The following is a 17,408-nucleotide window of genomic DNA, read 5'->3' as shown; positions in this document are numbered from 1 at the left end:
AACTCGGCGTACCTCATAACGAACGTCCATCAATGGTAGTAGAGAAGACGTCGTCGTCAGGAGTGACAACGGGCCGCCGCAAACCGATCGGGCCACCTGTCAGCTGTACCGTCGGCTAGCTTCGGAAGTTTCCGTTCGTTTAACGGATTTCGAAGTGAGGAGGGCAAAGCGTTCGCGCAAGTGAAGGAAAAAAATGCTGATGTAAGTGTTAAGACAGCACCGATTCGGGGAGGTTCGTTTGCAATGTATACCGGACACGCGACGGTGTTGCCATGGTGACGAATCTGACAGGAGCTCAACAGGTGGAAAATACATCGAGTGTCAATTCATCAATTCCTAAGTTATTCCGCGTCTACATGCAACTGAGCCAAAAACCGTCACCTGCTGGTTGAAAACTAAGTGGACGAAACACTATCCGCCTGCTCCTCCTCGCGGGATGCCGATGTCGCGAGCTTGTCGCTCGGCATCCCTGCTATCGTAACACACGTGTCATCTCGCGGTGGTGTGATTTCCACTCTGTTTGGTAAAAAACGGAAACCGCGGTATCGGATATTGCTCTGTGTTGATTTGATGTGTAAGCAATTTTAAACGACACGTCGAGTCATTATTGAAACCTAGGTGCTGTATCACTGAGGCAGGATTCATCAGCTAAGGTATTAAACATTAAACTGAATCCACCGACGAATCTCTCTCTCTCTCTCTCTCTCTCTCTCTCTCTCTCTCTCTCTCTCTCTCTCTCTCTCTCCGGTATCGAGGATAAATATTGGGCGGCATTAATGGTTACTGCACATTCAAAGGAATATAACACACAGTGTAGATAAGAGGTGGATGGACAACACATGTACATGCACCGTCGTCAAAGGTTTTTAAAGCTGTTTAACGTACATTTACACTCAGTGTTATTGTAGAGCGTATATCTATTACATCATATCTATAAGGGAGAAACGTGTACAGTGTCATATTCCGCCCTCTTAGTCTGTCTGATGGAAATTTGTGATACGCCGAGACGGGCTTTACCCCCCCCCCCCACACACACACACATGATATGTATCTGTAGCACTGTCACAGTCTCCCTGGCTGAGGTTCCAAACAGAAATATCAGAATACTGCAGAATATCATTTTGTATCCGACTTTCTTTCGGGCAGCTGGAAGGGGTCATTGACTTAGTAGAACGGGGAAAATCTGCGCCCCCCCCCCCCTCACAGTCTTCACTTGCTAAGGTCTCTTGTCCGGGTAGCTGGATGATCCCCGAAATCAAGTAGTTAGTGGGAGACTGTAGTCGAAGTAACGGACCCGTGCGTGCGGACGATGCCCCCCCGAAATCGATGACTGCCAGTCAATTTTAATAGAATTATTTTGCGCGGTGTTTGGTGAGTGGCATGGTTGGATCAAAATCCCCCAGGCAAAGCTATTGCTTCGTCTGAATACATCGTGGGGGCAAGGCGTCTAAGAGTTCTCCTGCACTATCGATATTAAATACTTAGGCAGGGGACACCTGACCTATAACCCTGACGTCATACTATGTAAAAGAAGCTGATGGGTACACACGTCATGTCGGTTCACTTGAAATGCCAGAGAGGCAATCAACCAATTTCTCTTCCTTGAGTAGCCACTGTCCTGCAGTCTGTTCCCCCGGTGTCGTTTCCGTCTGCCCTTGAATTCCCCACCTGCGCGCCGGATCTTTGAAACCTGGCGACCTCGTTTGTCCAACGTGGCAGAATTTCTGAATTTGGAACGCCTCCCGAACTCGCGAAAGCGCGAACGATGCTTCCACGTTGTCGTCCCAAGGTTGTCGGCATGCCTCCATAATCTAAGATGTGAAATGACTGCTTCCTCTCGTGTTATTCAAATTCTGAGTTTGGTGATGATATATTAAGACATTTTGGAGTTAAATTTAAAAATCAGCCAAAATCAACGTCACCTCAACGTGACGATAGAAAATGGTTAAAAAGTTGGTAAACTCTACCTTTGATTTACCTGGTTTTAAAAACCTGCAATGGCTTTAAAAGTTTGTAGCAATATAATTCCTTATGGTAATACAGTAACGGTAGCGGAGATGAGGTTCCCACCGAAAGCTCACGTATCCTCGGGAAAAAACAGCATTCGGTGGGCGAACTGAACAGACACTTCACTCAGTTATAATGCATCATGGGATCGCCACTTGAGTAGCAAGTCGCGCGCGTAACCGAACAGCCAAAAGTTTAGGCGTGCACTGTTATCACAACGGTCGGCCTTCATCGATTGTAGATGGGCAACAGAGCTTGTGCAGAATGAGCTGAATTAATTTTAAAGACATAACGCTTGGTTATTATATGTCTACATTAGCGAATATTAGCATCGACGTTAGAAATATCTTGTGTTGCCTTTAAAAATGGGGGACACTCCACAAAAGTGTTAATGTGGTTTCCGAAAAGCGATCTGGGGCTGTCAGGTTCATGTTGAAGATAGACAACTTTGAAATACGTAGAGGTGTACAACTTGTTTGAGGGAGTTACAAAGAGCATACATTCCGTAGAGTGGACAAACACGGCTTTTAAACCCCAAACCATTATATATATTGTTGTTCCAATTTGTCAAGTATAGACTTTTAATACGTGTGTAGTTAATGTCTGCGGGCCTAATACTATAAGCAGCATTGCCAAATGAAGGCTGGACCGTCAAGTGCCCCGTCGCGAAGATGATGACCGTAAGCGTGGGTGCCCCCCGGCGGAGTTAAACTCTTGCAGCACGCTCCGGTAATTCGTACCACATTGGAGTCGATGTGTCGTCGCGTTGCCCGGAACCAATTGAAACCAACCTAATTTAAAGATTATGTACCACGTATGTTGAAGGACTCATATCACTCAAATTACACGCTACAGGCTAATTATGATAATCTTGGCAAAACCATAAAGATTATATATATATATATATATATATATATATATATATATATATATATATATATATATATATATATATATATATATATATATATATATATATATATATATGAAACTTGGGTTGAACACTGCCACACCTGGTTGTTAGGTTCCAAACGTATTTATTATACCTCAAACACAACGTTTCGCTCTAAATTTAGAGCTTCTTTTGAAGATGTATGCACATATGTATGCACATATGTACGTATATACATACGCATAAATGCAATGCATGTATATATACATATATAAAAACATACATCTGTCATATATACATATATTATCATACATACATACATACATACATACGCACGCACACCCACGATCACGCACACACACACATATATACATAGAGTCACATACATACATACATACATACATACATACATACATACATACATACATACATACATACATACATACATACATACATACATACATACATACATACATACATACATACATACATACATACATACATACATACATACATACATACATACATACATACATAGACTCACATACATGCATGGACTCACTTACATATACATACATACATACATACATACATACATACATACATACATACATACATACATAGACTCACATACATACATACATACATACATACATACATACATACATACATACATACATACATACATACATACATACATACATACATACATACATACATACATAGACTCACATACATGCATGGACTCACTTACATATACATACATACATACATACATACATACATACATACATACATACATACATACATACATACATACATACATACATAGACTCACATACATACATACATACATACATACATACATACATACATACATACATACATACATACATACATACATACATACATACATACATACATACATACATACATACATACATACATACATACATACATACATACATACATACATACATACATACATACATACATACATACATACATACATACATACATACATACATACATACATACATACATACATACATTGATGGTTGGATTTATCGTTGGTTGGATGGATGGCTGAGTGACAGGTAGGCGGATGGATTGATTGATAATTGAACGAAAGGCATACTTGCTAGCATAGGAAAGGGCAGCAGCGAGTAGAGAATACATATCACGCGAGTAACCATGGTAACCAGGTCGGTTGGACTACAGGAGACTGCAACGGTCACGCAGGACTGAAGCACAACGAGAGTCGTGATGGGGTTGCCCTACAACCAGGGTACAATACGCTGATATCGGGTTACCGGCGTCCACGCAACTTCACGGGAATCTAAAGAAATCGACGGGCACACGAGAAATATTTTGTCTGGCACATACTTTCACAATCCGCTGTAGAGAAAAACAGATATGCCGTAACCACAGACTAAAGCTAACGGTTGAGATTAAGTAAACCTCTGGTGCTTTGGATCTCGCATTCCCCGGAATCCTTTGCACCCCGACGACAAGAGAGACTGTTTTCCAATCAGCCCCGGCACTCAACATCTTCGCGTTCTGTCTATATGCTCGGGGCGAACACACACATAAAACCAGCTCATATGGAAATGCATTCATGTATGTACACGACAGTCTTGGGGATTAAAGCCCAACAGAAAGAAACTCTTGAAATAAGCGATTAGACGTGACAGGAAAAATCCGCTCAAGAATCCGGAGTTTGTCCGTATAGGCGACCCGTGCTATTCATGCAAGTGACTAAATACCGTATTCTAGCAAACTGCCGTGTCTAATTTCCTTCGCGTTTCAGTTTGAATCTGTCAATTTCATCAAGCATGTCGTGTTTCATTGACACAGCTAGACATCTCAGGCCAACCGTAAAAGCTTGTTCCTTTTTTATGGGACTGAATTTGAGATTCGAAATTTTGTCAGTCAAAATATTGACTCCGCCAGCTAAAAGCCCCCGGTTATTTGCAAAACAGTGTATTCCAATTCCGAGTACAATAAATCGTGGTACTTCTTGTGTGCACTGCTAATGCACTAGCTGTGTCGTTGTGGAATTCGCCGGCAACGATTGCGAGTAGGCGATGCCAATATAATATGAACATGACTATCAGAAACACAAGCCGTACTCGTGAGTCACAGAGGCGTTTTAAAGGGCCATTAGCTATAACTTTTGATTTTTTTTCACAATTTTTGCTTTGTACATCAATAGCGGCTTTCCGAAGCATGCTATACACCTACTTATTAAGCTTGCTATCAAGACAGCGTGTATATGTGTCAAGTGCACGGTTATTGTTGACATTTGAATTCTAGTCCGGACCAGAATTCACTTGCCAACAACAACAACAATGTAGTCTACATATGTACGGGTTGTGTTGACAAGCTGAATACTGTGTATCTCAGCATGGTTTGGGGAGTAGAACAAGAAACTCAAGTTGACATTCAAAACAAAAAAGTTAAAACCATCAAACGTCATAGCTACAGGTCCTATCTTATTTACCAGATGAACGAATGCATGGACAAACAAACTCTTCTATAAATACACGTGTCCACAACTCCCAGTCAATTATTTTGACTTCTAACAAGAGGATAAGATGACTAGTTGGGCGAAATTGAACTTAAAAGAACTGACAGAAAATCTCATCCAAACGGCATTACAATCAGTGAAATATTGCGGGTTCAATACTATACGACAATGAATCTATTTCCTTCGTTTATTTCCTTTTTTCCTTTTATTTTAGTTTTGTTGTTATCTTATTTTACTGTATGTTACATTTATATTTGGTTTATTTTCGTAGAGAAGGAGCTATCTTCAAAGTGATAGCTTACTAGGTTTTAGTCGACGACACGCAAAACTGCCTATTCTTATTCAGAGCCGGGTCCTTTCTAAGCCGTGTCAACCTTTCGCCTGAGGCGCCCAACCTCAACTAATCCCCGTACCAATACATCTGAGTAATTGCAGACTAGTTGTCTCCCGATTGTCTAAAGGCCAGGTGGAGATGTTCCCAGAGGACGCAGAATCTCTATCAGATATACAGCGTGTACACAGACACATTTATAAATATTGGTTAGCTGTGAGAATGTATTTACTTTGTCGCTGATGGGCATGTAAATCGCTGCGGCGCATGTCTGAACGACATGACGGTTGCTGTCGACCTTTGACCCGATGGAAACGACCTCACATACTGAGTAACATTCCTCTTAATACACGTGACGGTGTCACGCCGCTTGAGGGAAAGCCGCTTGGGGGAATATTATCAGACTATATACATTTTAGCGGTTAAATTACGGTGCAAAAACCTAACTGTAAATGACGTTTTTCCTTGTCGTTCAAAGTAGTAGACGCCGCGAAGATTACATTTTCAAGCTCTCGCGCCCACTTTGGTTTACAACTTTACATGAAAAAGAGGCTATCATAGCATATCTGGATTTGACAAATTACCTCTAGTCAAATTAACCATATTTGAAATTCAAAATGGCCGCTGAACGACAATTTCGATATTTAAAAAGAAACACAACGCGTTTGAAACCTAATGTTCTCCACCAGTTACAAAATAGGTCAACACAAGCCGGTAAAGAGATGTAATATTTAGACAATCAGAAAATCTGTCCCCCGAGATGGATTTTGCCTTGGAAAAGTGACATGGACATCCATCGATTATCTTTTGACTTCAAGGAACCATGAATGATATTTAAGCAGAATCTAGTAATGATTATTTGATTTCTCTGTTTGCTGCCTGTGTCTTCGAGTAATACTCAATTTAATGACTACAAACTACGAAACACGGACGTAAAATGGCACCGAATAGTAACGATAATGCAATAATGTACTCCCTCCCGGCCAATAATGGACGAAAGCAAACTTGTCACGACATAATCTACGAGGTGAATCCGAGTACATTTTGGAGTAGAAAATATGATTGAGTCTATTATGGGCCGGGATGGGGTACATTACTGATATTCTTTTATAGTTTTTGGCAATGCCAGTGAATTTGTAGATGTAGAAAATAACGAGAGCTACAATAGTCCCGTTGCATAGACGGGATAATCGGCTGTATTATCAGTAATAATCTTGGGAATGACGTCACTGATATTGACAACGCTGTAACATAATAGCCAACAACTGCTCAGGCTTTCTAATTCCAGCACACAAACGCAAGATCGTCTTCGGTAATCTTCCATTACGGCTGAAGTGTACAAGCAGGGCGAGTTTACAGCATGTGCGATCGGACAGCGAACAGTTGTACGCGCAGAAAACGATTGATCATGTGTGAAACTAACAACGAATCACGGTATATGCGGAAAAGCGCATTGGACAATCAGCTGGAGAATTTCCTTCCGAAATTCTTGAAATTCTTGGCCACCAATGATACAATGGAATTAAAGTCCGAACGGCTCTTAAATTCGACATACTCTCATTTTTTGTAACGTGTATCGACTTAAATAATTTGGTCTCGCTCCCCAAAAGCATTGCTTAAATACCGAGTGTCGAGCTTGGCCATACGGTATGTGGATGTGTGAAAACGTGGCTTATGAACAAGTGGAAACAACTGTTACAGTTAAACTGAAAAAGAAGTTATTAAGGTCATTAATATTCATCGTAACTTCTCGTGAGAACACTGGAAATCAACCCCTTTCTTTCGAAAGTTGGCACCAATAACAGAAATACATTCGACCGGAGGAATGGCAATACTTGACTTATTCACTCCATCCCTTGTAGGCCTAAAAACGTCGGTTTTCACCGATGATAACATATGTTTCGGTTAAACCAATGCTGGTGAAAGGGTAGTCTGGCAGAGACCCTGCGATTCGCGTTCTTCCCCTGTTCATGCTGTTGGAACACGCGCGCGCCCTTCAGAGACGCGACGCGAATCCCAGGGTCTGGACGTTCTTGCAAGCGACCGGTCGGATTTCTGCCTGATCCGGGTACTTTATAGAACACCACACATCCGTAAATCAAATAAAAAATGACAAGTACCATAGCCAAATAAAATTGAAAATGAAAAATAAAATCATACCGCGTATAGAGGTTTACTAGCTGCTAGTATATATTCTCTCCGCCCAGTTAGATAGGTGTTTCTTTTGAAGTCACAACCCTAATGAATATTCATATACTTGCAAAAACCGACAGTCGCGGTGTCTGGCAGCGCGTAGCCTTCGAATGCAGTCCCATCGTGGGCGCGCACAAAACAAGGTAGTCTGGCAGAGACCCTGCGATTCGCGTTCTTCCCTGTTGGAACACGCGCACGCCCTTCAGAGACGCGACGCGAATCCCAGGGTCTGGACGTTCTTGCAAGCGACCGGTCGGATTTCTGCCTGATCCGGGTACTTTATAGAACTCCACGCATCCGTTAATCAAACAAAAAATGACAAGTACCATAGCCAAATAAAATCAAAAATGAAAAATAAAAACATACCGCATATGTAGGTCTACCAGCTACTAGTATATATTCTCTCCGCCCAGTTAGATAGGTTTTTCTTTTGACGTCACTACCCTTATGAATATTCATATCCTTGCAAGAACCGACAGTCGCTGTGTCTGGCAGCGCGTGCTCACAGCTAGCGCAGCGTAGCCTTCGAATGCAGGCCCATCGCGGCGCGCACAAAACAGGGCACAACGACTGTGGAGAGTCTAAAAACAAGGCACAGCGACTGTGGAGAGTCTAGTGAAAGGGTTAAAAGTCAAAAGTTCAAATATGACAAACAGGGGGTAAAGAGTCACAGCTGTCACCCCTTCTTTTAACCCTTTCACCACCATGGTTTGGCCTAGACCCATTTTATTAATAGTGATTGTGGACTTGTTTACAGGGAATTGGGGGTGGACAGGTTAATGGGCACCATGAGACGAAGAAGGGTGGCACAATTTTCTGTCGGGAGGGCCCAAAGTTCAAACGAACTGTGCCAGTGTTATAAAATTAAATATACATTTTGAAGCTATTTTGTCCGGCTTAAAACAAAACAATGTCGAAGAAATAAATCGTAGAGCAAATAAAAATCGTTCAAATCGAAATCTTTTTGATACATTGGAGTAACAAGAAAGTCGCACATGCGCAGTCGTAGCCTTTACTGAGAACGTTGCATTTCAGTACTTTCCCGATGACCATCGTGGTGTGCGGCGAACAATTCCCGCATAAATTATATGACCATCTCTGAAGGAGTTAACGGGCTTAGTAGAGGCTTGGCTACCGTTACCTCGTTCCGGAGGTCGTAAATAGGAATATAAAAAGCAGTGGAGGCTCATATACTGCTAGCATTTGTACCATGACACTGATATCTCTAAACTCTCACATTCCGATCAAGGAAAGAAACTACGCATCGTCATCAAATGAACCAATTTCCGTGACCTTACATGACCTAATTTATAATATTCTGTGCAGTATGTAATATTCTGAATTCAACGTGTTGCTCTGAGAAACTTATCAATGTTTGTTTCCAGTAAACAGCACTAGAAATTAATTCGATGTCGGCTAATGTACAATGTGTTATGGAACAGCCAGACTGAAATCAAGGAAAATGCCAGGACGTAAGGTCATGATGCGATAATGAAAATTACAAACCTTGTCCATTTGTGGACGTTTTTATCGGTGTCTAATTTAATAGCAGCATTTTGTTGTACCGGATACATGTATGGCCCTTGACAGATTGTCATTTCATATTAAAAACTGGGAAACAGACAAAACACATACTGATCTTTGGCTAGATTATCAATTACCCACGGAGGGGCATTTTGATAGACCATGTCCCAAAGTCAGTGATAATAAGATGTTTTTCCCTAAAATTGTATTCATTCCATGTCGGCGAGAAATACGATTGCACATTTCCAGTTAAATGAAGACATTTTAGGGGACAGTCGATTCAACTTCTGACATGTTTCGTTCCATAATTGAATCAATTTTTCACAATCTTCCGCTAAAAATTATGTTTTCAAGTTGTACATGGCACGAGTCCAACCAACACAATGCACTGTATACTATTCGCGATGTGACAGTCGACGAATGAACGCTAGTCCGGATTAAAATACATTTCCAGACAATAACATTCCAAACATCGGCCACCACACGCACAGAGGCTGTATTGACAAGTTGGATGCATTTCGACATTATTTGGGGAGGAATACTAGAAGTTATATTTTACAAAGAGACCATTTATGAAAGACGACATCGTCATTGACTGTTAATGGAATTGTGATATATATTAACGCATACATGTAACTTACAAGAATGAGCATGGAAAGAACACGTACTGTACTTCTGTATATTGAACACTTCTGTTGTGGAAGGAGTTTATATATATATATATATATATATATATATATATATATATATATATATATTATATATATATAATATGTATAATATGTATGTCATATATGGTGTATATATAATATGTGTATGTCATATATGGCGTATATATGTGTATATCATATATATATATATATATATATATATATATATATATATATATATATATATATATATATATATATATATATATATATAATTTGCATATAGTATAAGTAGGTATCCAAATACGCAGGTCCTACATACATATATAATGGTTTGCCCTGGCTTCCATTTTGTCGTTGACTCAGATTGGACGAGACATAGCTCAAAAACACTTCGCAGAGTAAAATACTCTCACTTAATTAATCGTACTCAAAGGACTTTTTGACATCGACACCGGAAAAGTGAAACTGACAAGTATTATTAATGTAGAGAGCGTTAGACGCAGCTGGATCCGTTGAAGTGAAAATCGCCCAGCAGTCAACATCGAAACCGAACAACGGCTCGCACTTTCGTAGGGATCAATTTTATCTCAAAAACTACAAGGTTGATTCGCATATAAGAAAAATCCTTCATTTAAATTTCAACTTCAATTTATTTCAGTATATTCTCGGCGTGTCTGTTGTTATCAGTGGATGGCATGTTCATTTCATGTGGCAGGGGCATACAGAAATCAAACAACACCGTGGATGTGGTCAACTGCAATTTATATCGCAATTTTCAATGATTTCATTTGACTACCTAGATCCGGGAGGGAATTCGATTCCAAATTGCTCCGTCATTGCAATGTAAGGTAACCCCTCTTGGGACTTTCGAATCAAATAATATCGTTATACGGTTTTTGTCACGGTTACGGGATCATCTCAGATTATAAATATCAAACAATGCTTATATAGTTACAGTACTGGTTGTTGTTGTTAACGTTGTTGTTGTAACAGCTAAATTTACATTGTTTATTTGTCAGCTTTGAATAGTATACAGTGTCATTCTGAGTGGCCAAGCGAAGCAAATTAACTTTTAAGTGTGGACAAATGTCTATCATGGGTTGTCTTATCGCTATGAAAAAAACAGCGGCTTACGAACTTAATTTTTCTAATGCTTAATATGATAAAAATATGGTGGTCCCTGCATTCTTGTTAAAAGTATAGTATACCGTCTGAATGAATAACGCCCGAGCGACATAATATCGATGTTGAAAGTCAACCTGACAGGTTCTATCATTGTGAACTTGACATGTACAAGAGCAGTGCATACATAGAGAATCCAAGCCCGGGGCAACCTTGACTTTGTTTTTTTTACCACACAAAATTCCAAAAACGACAAGGTACCACCATGTTGTCGAGTTGTTTGAAACAAAGCTCACATGTTTGACGTGAAAACCCGAGTTAGCGATAAGCACGGTGGACAACTATATGACAAAAGCTCCCGTCTATAGAGTGTTTCAAGAATCGTGTTTGTCTTGACTTTGTATCGGTTATGATGACAGATTAATGCTGTTACAGAACGCACAAAATAGAAGATATCACCGGAAAAAAAATCATATGAAAGTTTTGCTGGCAACGTCCCTTTTATGTGCCACCTTTTGTACGCATACACCCGTTTTACAACACAGCATATATACCTGTCGCGCATTCCCTCGGACAGCGCCGCGTTGCTTGGCAACCCCTACCGAGAGCAGGTGTCTCGAAGTCACTGCACAGAAGGAAATCCGTCGTGCATTTTTAATAAACGCAAAATTCATCAACTCGGAATCGGCGAATGTTTCCATCGGCATGCGGAGCCCGGTCTCTCAGCGATGCGCAATTACAAAATTCCAAAAGAGCACGCTAAGCATGCAAGATCGCTGATAAACTTCAAAAAGAATGGCTTTAATGACTCTGTTTTGGTTGCCCCTTGCTTTGCTTTGTCATGTTTGGCACGACAAAATGGGTGAAGACTATTATTTTTGATCTTTCAGCTCTCGTAGTTTCAAAACAACGAAGAAAACGCGAAGGATTTCTACGGATTCACCAAAGTTGATTGCGATAAGGTTGTTACGTTGGACACAGTCCGGGGTCACGCTGGTGTTGTTTCTCGAGGCAGTGTGTACCTCGCAAATGGATCTTCGAAAAACACATTAAGTGTCGTTTTCCCCACCAGTGTTAGTCTTCCCTTTCGCTTTTCTTAGAGTCTCATTTACTCCATTTTCTTCGCACAAAAGATCACTTTGTTGGCTATTTTTTGTCGGCCCCAAAATAGCCCGCTCCTTTTGGAAGCGCCAAAGTGCCTGTAACAGAACGCTTTCGCGTGGACAGAAGTACGCAAATTGTTCTCAAATTGGAATAACATAAAGTTAGGACCATGTTAGAACGCACTTTGTTGTTCTATCGATATCTTTGTCGATTGTGCTGAAATGCTCGCACCGTAAAAGCCGGATCGATCATAAGTCAGAGATCATGGCCATCGACCAGATCTCGAGTGGGATATCGTCGACATTTTAAAGTAAATTGCAGAGATTGTAAAACACTGCATCGTAATCTCGTCGAACTATTTGATCGCACTTGTCCCCGCCATATTTTCTGAATTCGCGGTTCACGCCGGGGCACTGACGGACGGTCGTCAGGTAGCTGAACAAACGGCAAAACACCAAAAAATTGTTGTCAAATCAGGATGAAAGCCTATAGCCCTGTGACCCGGCGAGCAGCGAAATACTATCACACGGGAATGTGTGTCACTTAACAACGTGGGCCAAATGTGGGCTGGTGCAGATCCAGTTGAGATTGTAAACGTTACATAAAATTACCTATTTGAATTAATAGTCCACCATTGTTTCTAAATAGCACAGATAGCGTCATAAAAGACGGGGACAACAAACCAAAGGCCTTACAACCGGGTACAGATTTTTTGATCTCGACAGATCTAGCAGGCTCGTCGTAAACTGAACATTAAAAAGTATCGGGTTTTTGTCTCAGTGCTCGTCGCCTGCTCGAAGGGGCGTAACATTTTCAACATTTAAACGAAGTGAGGTGCGCTCGTTGTTGTGTAACTGTTATGTTGAGAAGGTTTTGAAAATGGACAAAACAAACAATGCGGGGTACAAACCTTAGAGCGTGTAATACTGTGTGTAGCGAGCTCCACCGTTGCAAAATTTCCCTTACCAAGCGGCCTCCCGTCGATGATGTATCGACCTATATACTGTAGCCGACCCATTCTTTGCGAGCAGCGCTCATGTCAACTTCCAGTGTACTTAAATTTGGGTTTCGGTCGTCTCCGATGGTCGGACCGACGATCGCCCGTCCGGGTCCTGCTTGTGTCACATTCAGTCACCCTTCCAAACACCCGCCGTGTGCGGCTGTCGCGCTGGTTGCACAGGGGGGACCGGCCTGCCGTTGCTGGGTACGTCCGCTCTAGTCCCGTACCGACGTCAGACGGTTAACCTCGTTGGATGATGCTGCGGTCGGAATGTCTGGTCACACCACAGACTACCAATCACATATATGTACACAACGGTGCACGGTTATTTGAGTTTGAAAATAAAAATCACTGTAGACTCACTCCCGTTCTTCAACTCTTCGTAGTTCAGCCCGAGGCGATGAGTTACTTCTGCCGGCGCGAGAATTGAAGTTGTGAAAACTTGACAGTGACCATTGATACAGCCCCATTCAGATGTACACAATTCAAAACAATGGTGACTTTTTTTTGCAATTTGTTGCGCGTAATGTCCTCTCAATAGCACTTGCATGCATGCACTTGCCAATGACGGAATGGGATTAGAACGGCAATCACGTGACCTGCATCGTCGCCGAACATTGGTCGACATGCGTCGTCGCCAGGAGCGACCGACACCAATGCCAACACGCACGGGTTCGAGAACGAAAAACAGTTTTTCTCGAACGTGTTTTCTACGAGGATTTTCGAAGCGCCCGAATTGCGTTCGGTGATGCACGTGACAGATTTCAACCTGTCCCGGGCCTGTCCCTGTCGATTTAACCTCCGTTGGCCAAATGTTTACTTGTGTTTCAAGAGATCTGCTGAAAAAGCGAAACCGATATGGCGAATGGGGTTCATCTTCTCTGGTTGGAAATGTCTTCATTGCAAATGTTACAAGCGTGTTTTGTCCACAGTCGCTAGTCGGTGATAATATGCATGTTTAATCACTCCATACACCGCATGGTACTATCAGTATCACAAAAAATGTATCGCATAACAATGTAAGTTGAAAGAAACATTAGATTTCAAATCTCGCTTTCTTTTTTTCTTCCTTTTTTTTTATTTTTATTTTTTTTTTATTTTTCGAAGCAATCAAACGTAAACTGTTGAAAATGCCTGATAACAAAGAACTTAAGATAGTAAAACTATGTTTGGAACGACAACACATTGATTTTATCTAAAGAAAGGATAGAATGGAAAACGGTGGTAAGATTAAAGAAGCAATATGGTCATTAAATGTCACGTGACCTTTGACCTCGAATATACATATTTGTCCATAACTCAGAACAGAATGCTGTTATATATACCAACGACAACATTAATTTCAGCCACAATAAAATATGTATTCCTTTCTCGAGATTTCAACTTGGTGTTGAACTCTTTCACTCTGTCAATTTTATAATATGATTTTAATTGAATCTTCGATCGCGCAAATGTGAATATTTTGACCTGTTATAACATCAATGCCAGAGCTTACGAGCTTTTATTTAGATTGAACAGACTGTTCGTGCACGGGTGGATGACAGCAAAACACCATGTGGTGACGTCACTGGTGCCTATAAACTTCCAAAGAGCAAATGCGCGCCTGCTATGAAGCAGATAATTGCTTGTGTGGTATATCTTGGACAACCACCAGAAGTCGTCGGAGCGACTATCAAGCATTCCTAGTGTATGTCAAATGCCGTTCTATTTAAAGATCCCGCGGCATAGTCTATGGGCGTTATCTATAGCTGTATGCCGATAGCGCCCGTCACCTCACAAGTGTGGCCTGACCCTGCCGTGACGTCTGCGCGGGCAGCCGCTACTTTCTGGCGTAATCAGCTTTGACATCATGAGACATTCCTGAGAAGACAGATCAGCTACTTACGTTTTATCATCGTTGACTTTCTCTAGCATTCAAAAAAACGGTGAAGAGCGGTCAAAGAAATTCATAATGAAATGACCTGGGCATTGCTTGTGCTCTTCGAAAATAGAGATATATATGATAGCAGAAAGGAATCCGATAAGAAGTATGACGACATTGCGCATGCGCAGTGGTTTCCTTTCTCGTGTTTTGTGGCGTAGGTCTGGATTTGATGAAAATTCGATTTGAAGTGTATAAACGATTCTGGGCGAATTTTTCTTCACTGAAAATAAAAACTGCCGGCTAACTGACGATCACAAACGGTTGTGTGGGTGTTTTGATTAATACATTGGATTTCTTTTTATGTTGATAACCCTGACAAGATTGTTTGTTTGCACACCCTAGTCACCATAGCTACCGTTTGTCGCCTATTTCATCATTTCAGTGCGCTGACCGACAAATACCGCTCGGTACACCGGTTGCCCCGGTCTGATTCAAGTCTCGTTTATTCTCGTAACGTGCCCACGCGAACGCTCGACACCAATGTTGTTCGGTCGAGTTTGTCATAAAACAAACGCGCACTTTAAGCCGCAGTGCAGTCCATTAGAAGGTACATAAATAAATTAGAATGGCAAAATTTTGAATCGGTGGCATTAAAAGGGCGAAACAAACGAGTCAACATGGCTTGAATTATGACATTTTACGGCAGCATGTCTTCGTTGCTAGATAATTGTAGGTTAAAGGTCACGAGGCAGTTTATATTTTACCAAACAACAGTCAACAAAATACCGCGTTTGAGATATGAAGACGGCGAAGGCCTCATGCATTCAACGAGTACACTTGCAACAAGAAAACTTTGCCGTTTTCTCAGAAAATATCTGCTAACTTTTTAAAATCCTTAACATTTGAACTACAAAGGTGAACACATGACAGAGCTTTGCTTTGTGTTACGCCAATGAAACATGTTTCCTGAAATTCGACCTATTTTGAAATTGTCGACTCAAGACATTTTCCTGTATATAAACAAATTCTACACGGAGAAAATTTTGAAAATTTTTTTAATTTCTCTTTCTTAGAGGTACGGAAAAATGAGAACATCACTTTCCAGCCTTGCTACTCCGCCAACAAATGCCACGTAAACAGAATCACTTACACAATTTTCGAACCTAAACTTGACGGGGAATTGATTGAAAATGTCCACTCAAGCTTTGTATAGTTCGCGTGTGCATGCGCCACATTCCTTACACATGAGCTGAGCTAACCCTCTTTCTGTGTTTATAAGGGGGTGGTTTTGAGGCGGTTGGGTGTCGATTTGACTTTGCCAAAGAGCATTGTGTCTTTACCAATTAACCAAACATAACCAATTTCGAGATTATATTTTTTCTGTCTTCATCGTCAAATCCAGGTGCACCAGGTGTTATGGGTGGTCAACCTTCGGTAACGAAGGTATGTCATGTGTAAGCCATAGGGCCTACATGTATCCGAATTAAAATGCTCTTTGACCATCTTTTGAAAGGCACGTTGTGCTCAGTAAGTTTCAGCGGCACCCGGTGACAAGGCCGTAACCTGCCCCGGATGAGGGCAGAGGGAAACGAAACGTTTGCAAAACGTCTTGTAGTTTGCATAACTTGTGCCATTTTCCATTTTCTGTAATATTGAAAGAATGAATCGTCAAGTTTTATTTTCTCGTCACAATTTGTGATAAAATTTTAAGCGGGAAAAGTTGACTCCCCTTGAGTAGAAAGCCGTATTTGCATCGAAGAGACGGTAGCAGACGGCAGATGTAAGGCGGGAACACGGAAGCTGAAATAGTATGTATGAAACTAAAGTCCCTTCAAAGAAGCAGATAGACCAAAATAGAAACTTGTGTCGTGGGTCAATGTTACAAATTATGTGCCCCTAGATCCTGAATCGCAGTGTCGACCTCACAGTCCGCAATTTATGGTGATGTCATCCATTAGGTGGCCCAGTGTCAAAACACAGTCGTCAATAACGAGATGTCGTGACGTCATGGCGTACGCAACAACTGTGGCTACGTCCTGAACCTGAATGACACGGCGGATCTTTATAAACGACATGTCGTATCTTAACGTTGTTGATAAGATCGCCCTCTGAAAAACAGCAGGACCGGTTTTAAGAAAAATATTTATCCACAAAAACAGGATTTACGAGTTTAAGTACATCAGGAAAA

General features: G+C 41.2%; 1 protein-coding gene across 2 annotated transcripts in view; it reads right to left on the bottom strand.

Moving 5' to 3' along the window:
- LOC139133438 (5'-AMP-activated protein kinase catalytic subunit alpha-1-like) overlaps window positions 1–13,936 on the bottom strand; it is an 89,784-nt gene extending 75,848 nt beyond the window's left edge. Inside the window, exon 1 of one of the 2 annotated variants that reach the window (XM_070700033.1) lies at window positions 13,267–13,936. In XM_070700033.1, coding sequence (XP_070556134.1) covers window positions 13,267–13,374 — 108 coding nt within the window. In that variant the 5' untranslated portion in view covers window positions 13,375–13,936. The remainder of the gene's footprint in view (window positions 1–13,266) is intronic. The other variant, XM_070700032.1, reaches the window with a different exon arrangement.
- Between the last annotated feature and the right edge of the window lie 3,472 nt (window positions 13,937–17,408).

Source organism: Ptychodera flava, chromosome 5, assembly GCF_041260155.1.
Source record: "Ptychodera flava strain L36383 chromosome 5, AS_Pfla_20210202, whole genome shotgun sequence".
NCBI lineage: Eukaryota > Metazoa > Hemichordata > Enteropneusta > Ptychoderidae > Ptychodera > Ptychodera flava.
This window is presented reverse-complemented; position numbering and strand designations above follow the sequence as displayed.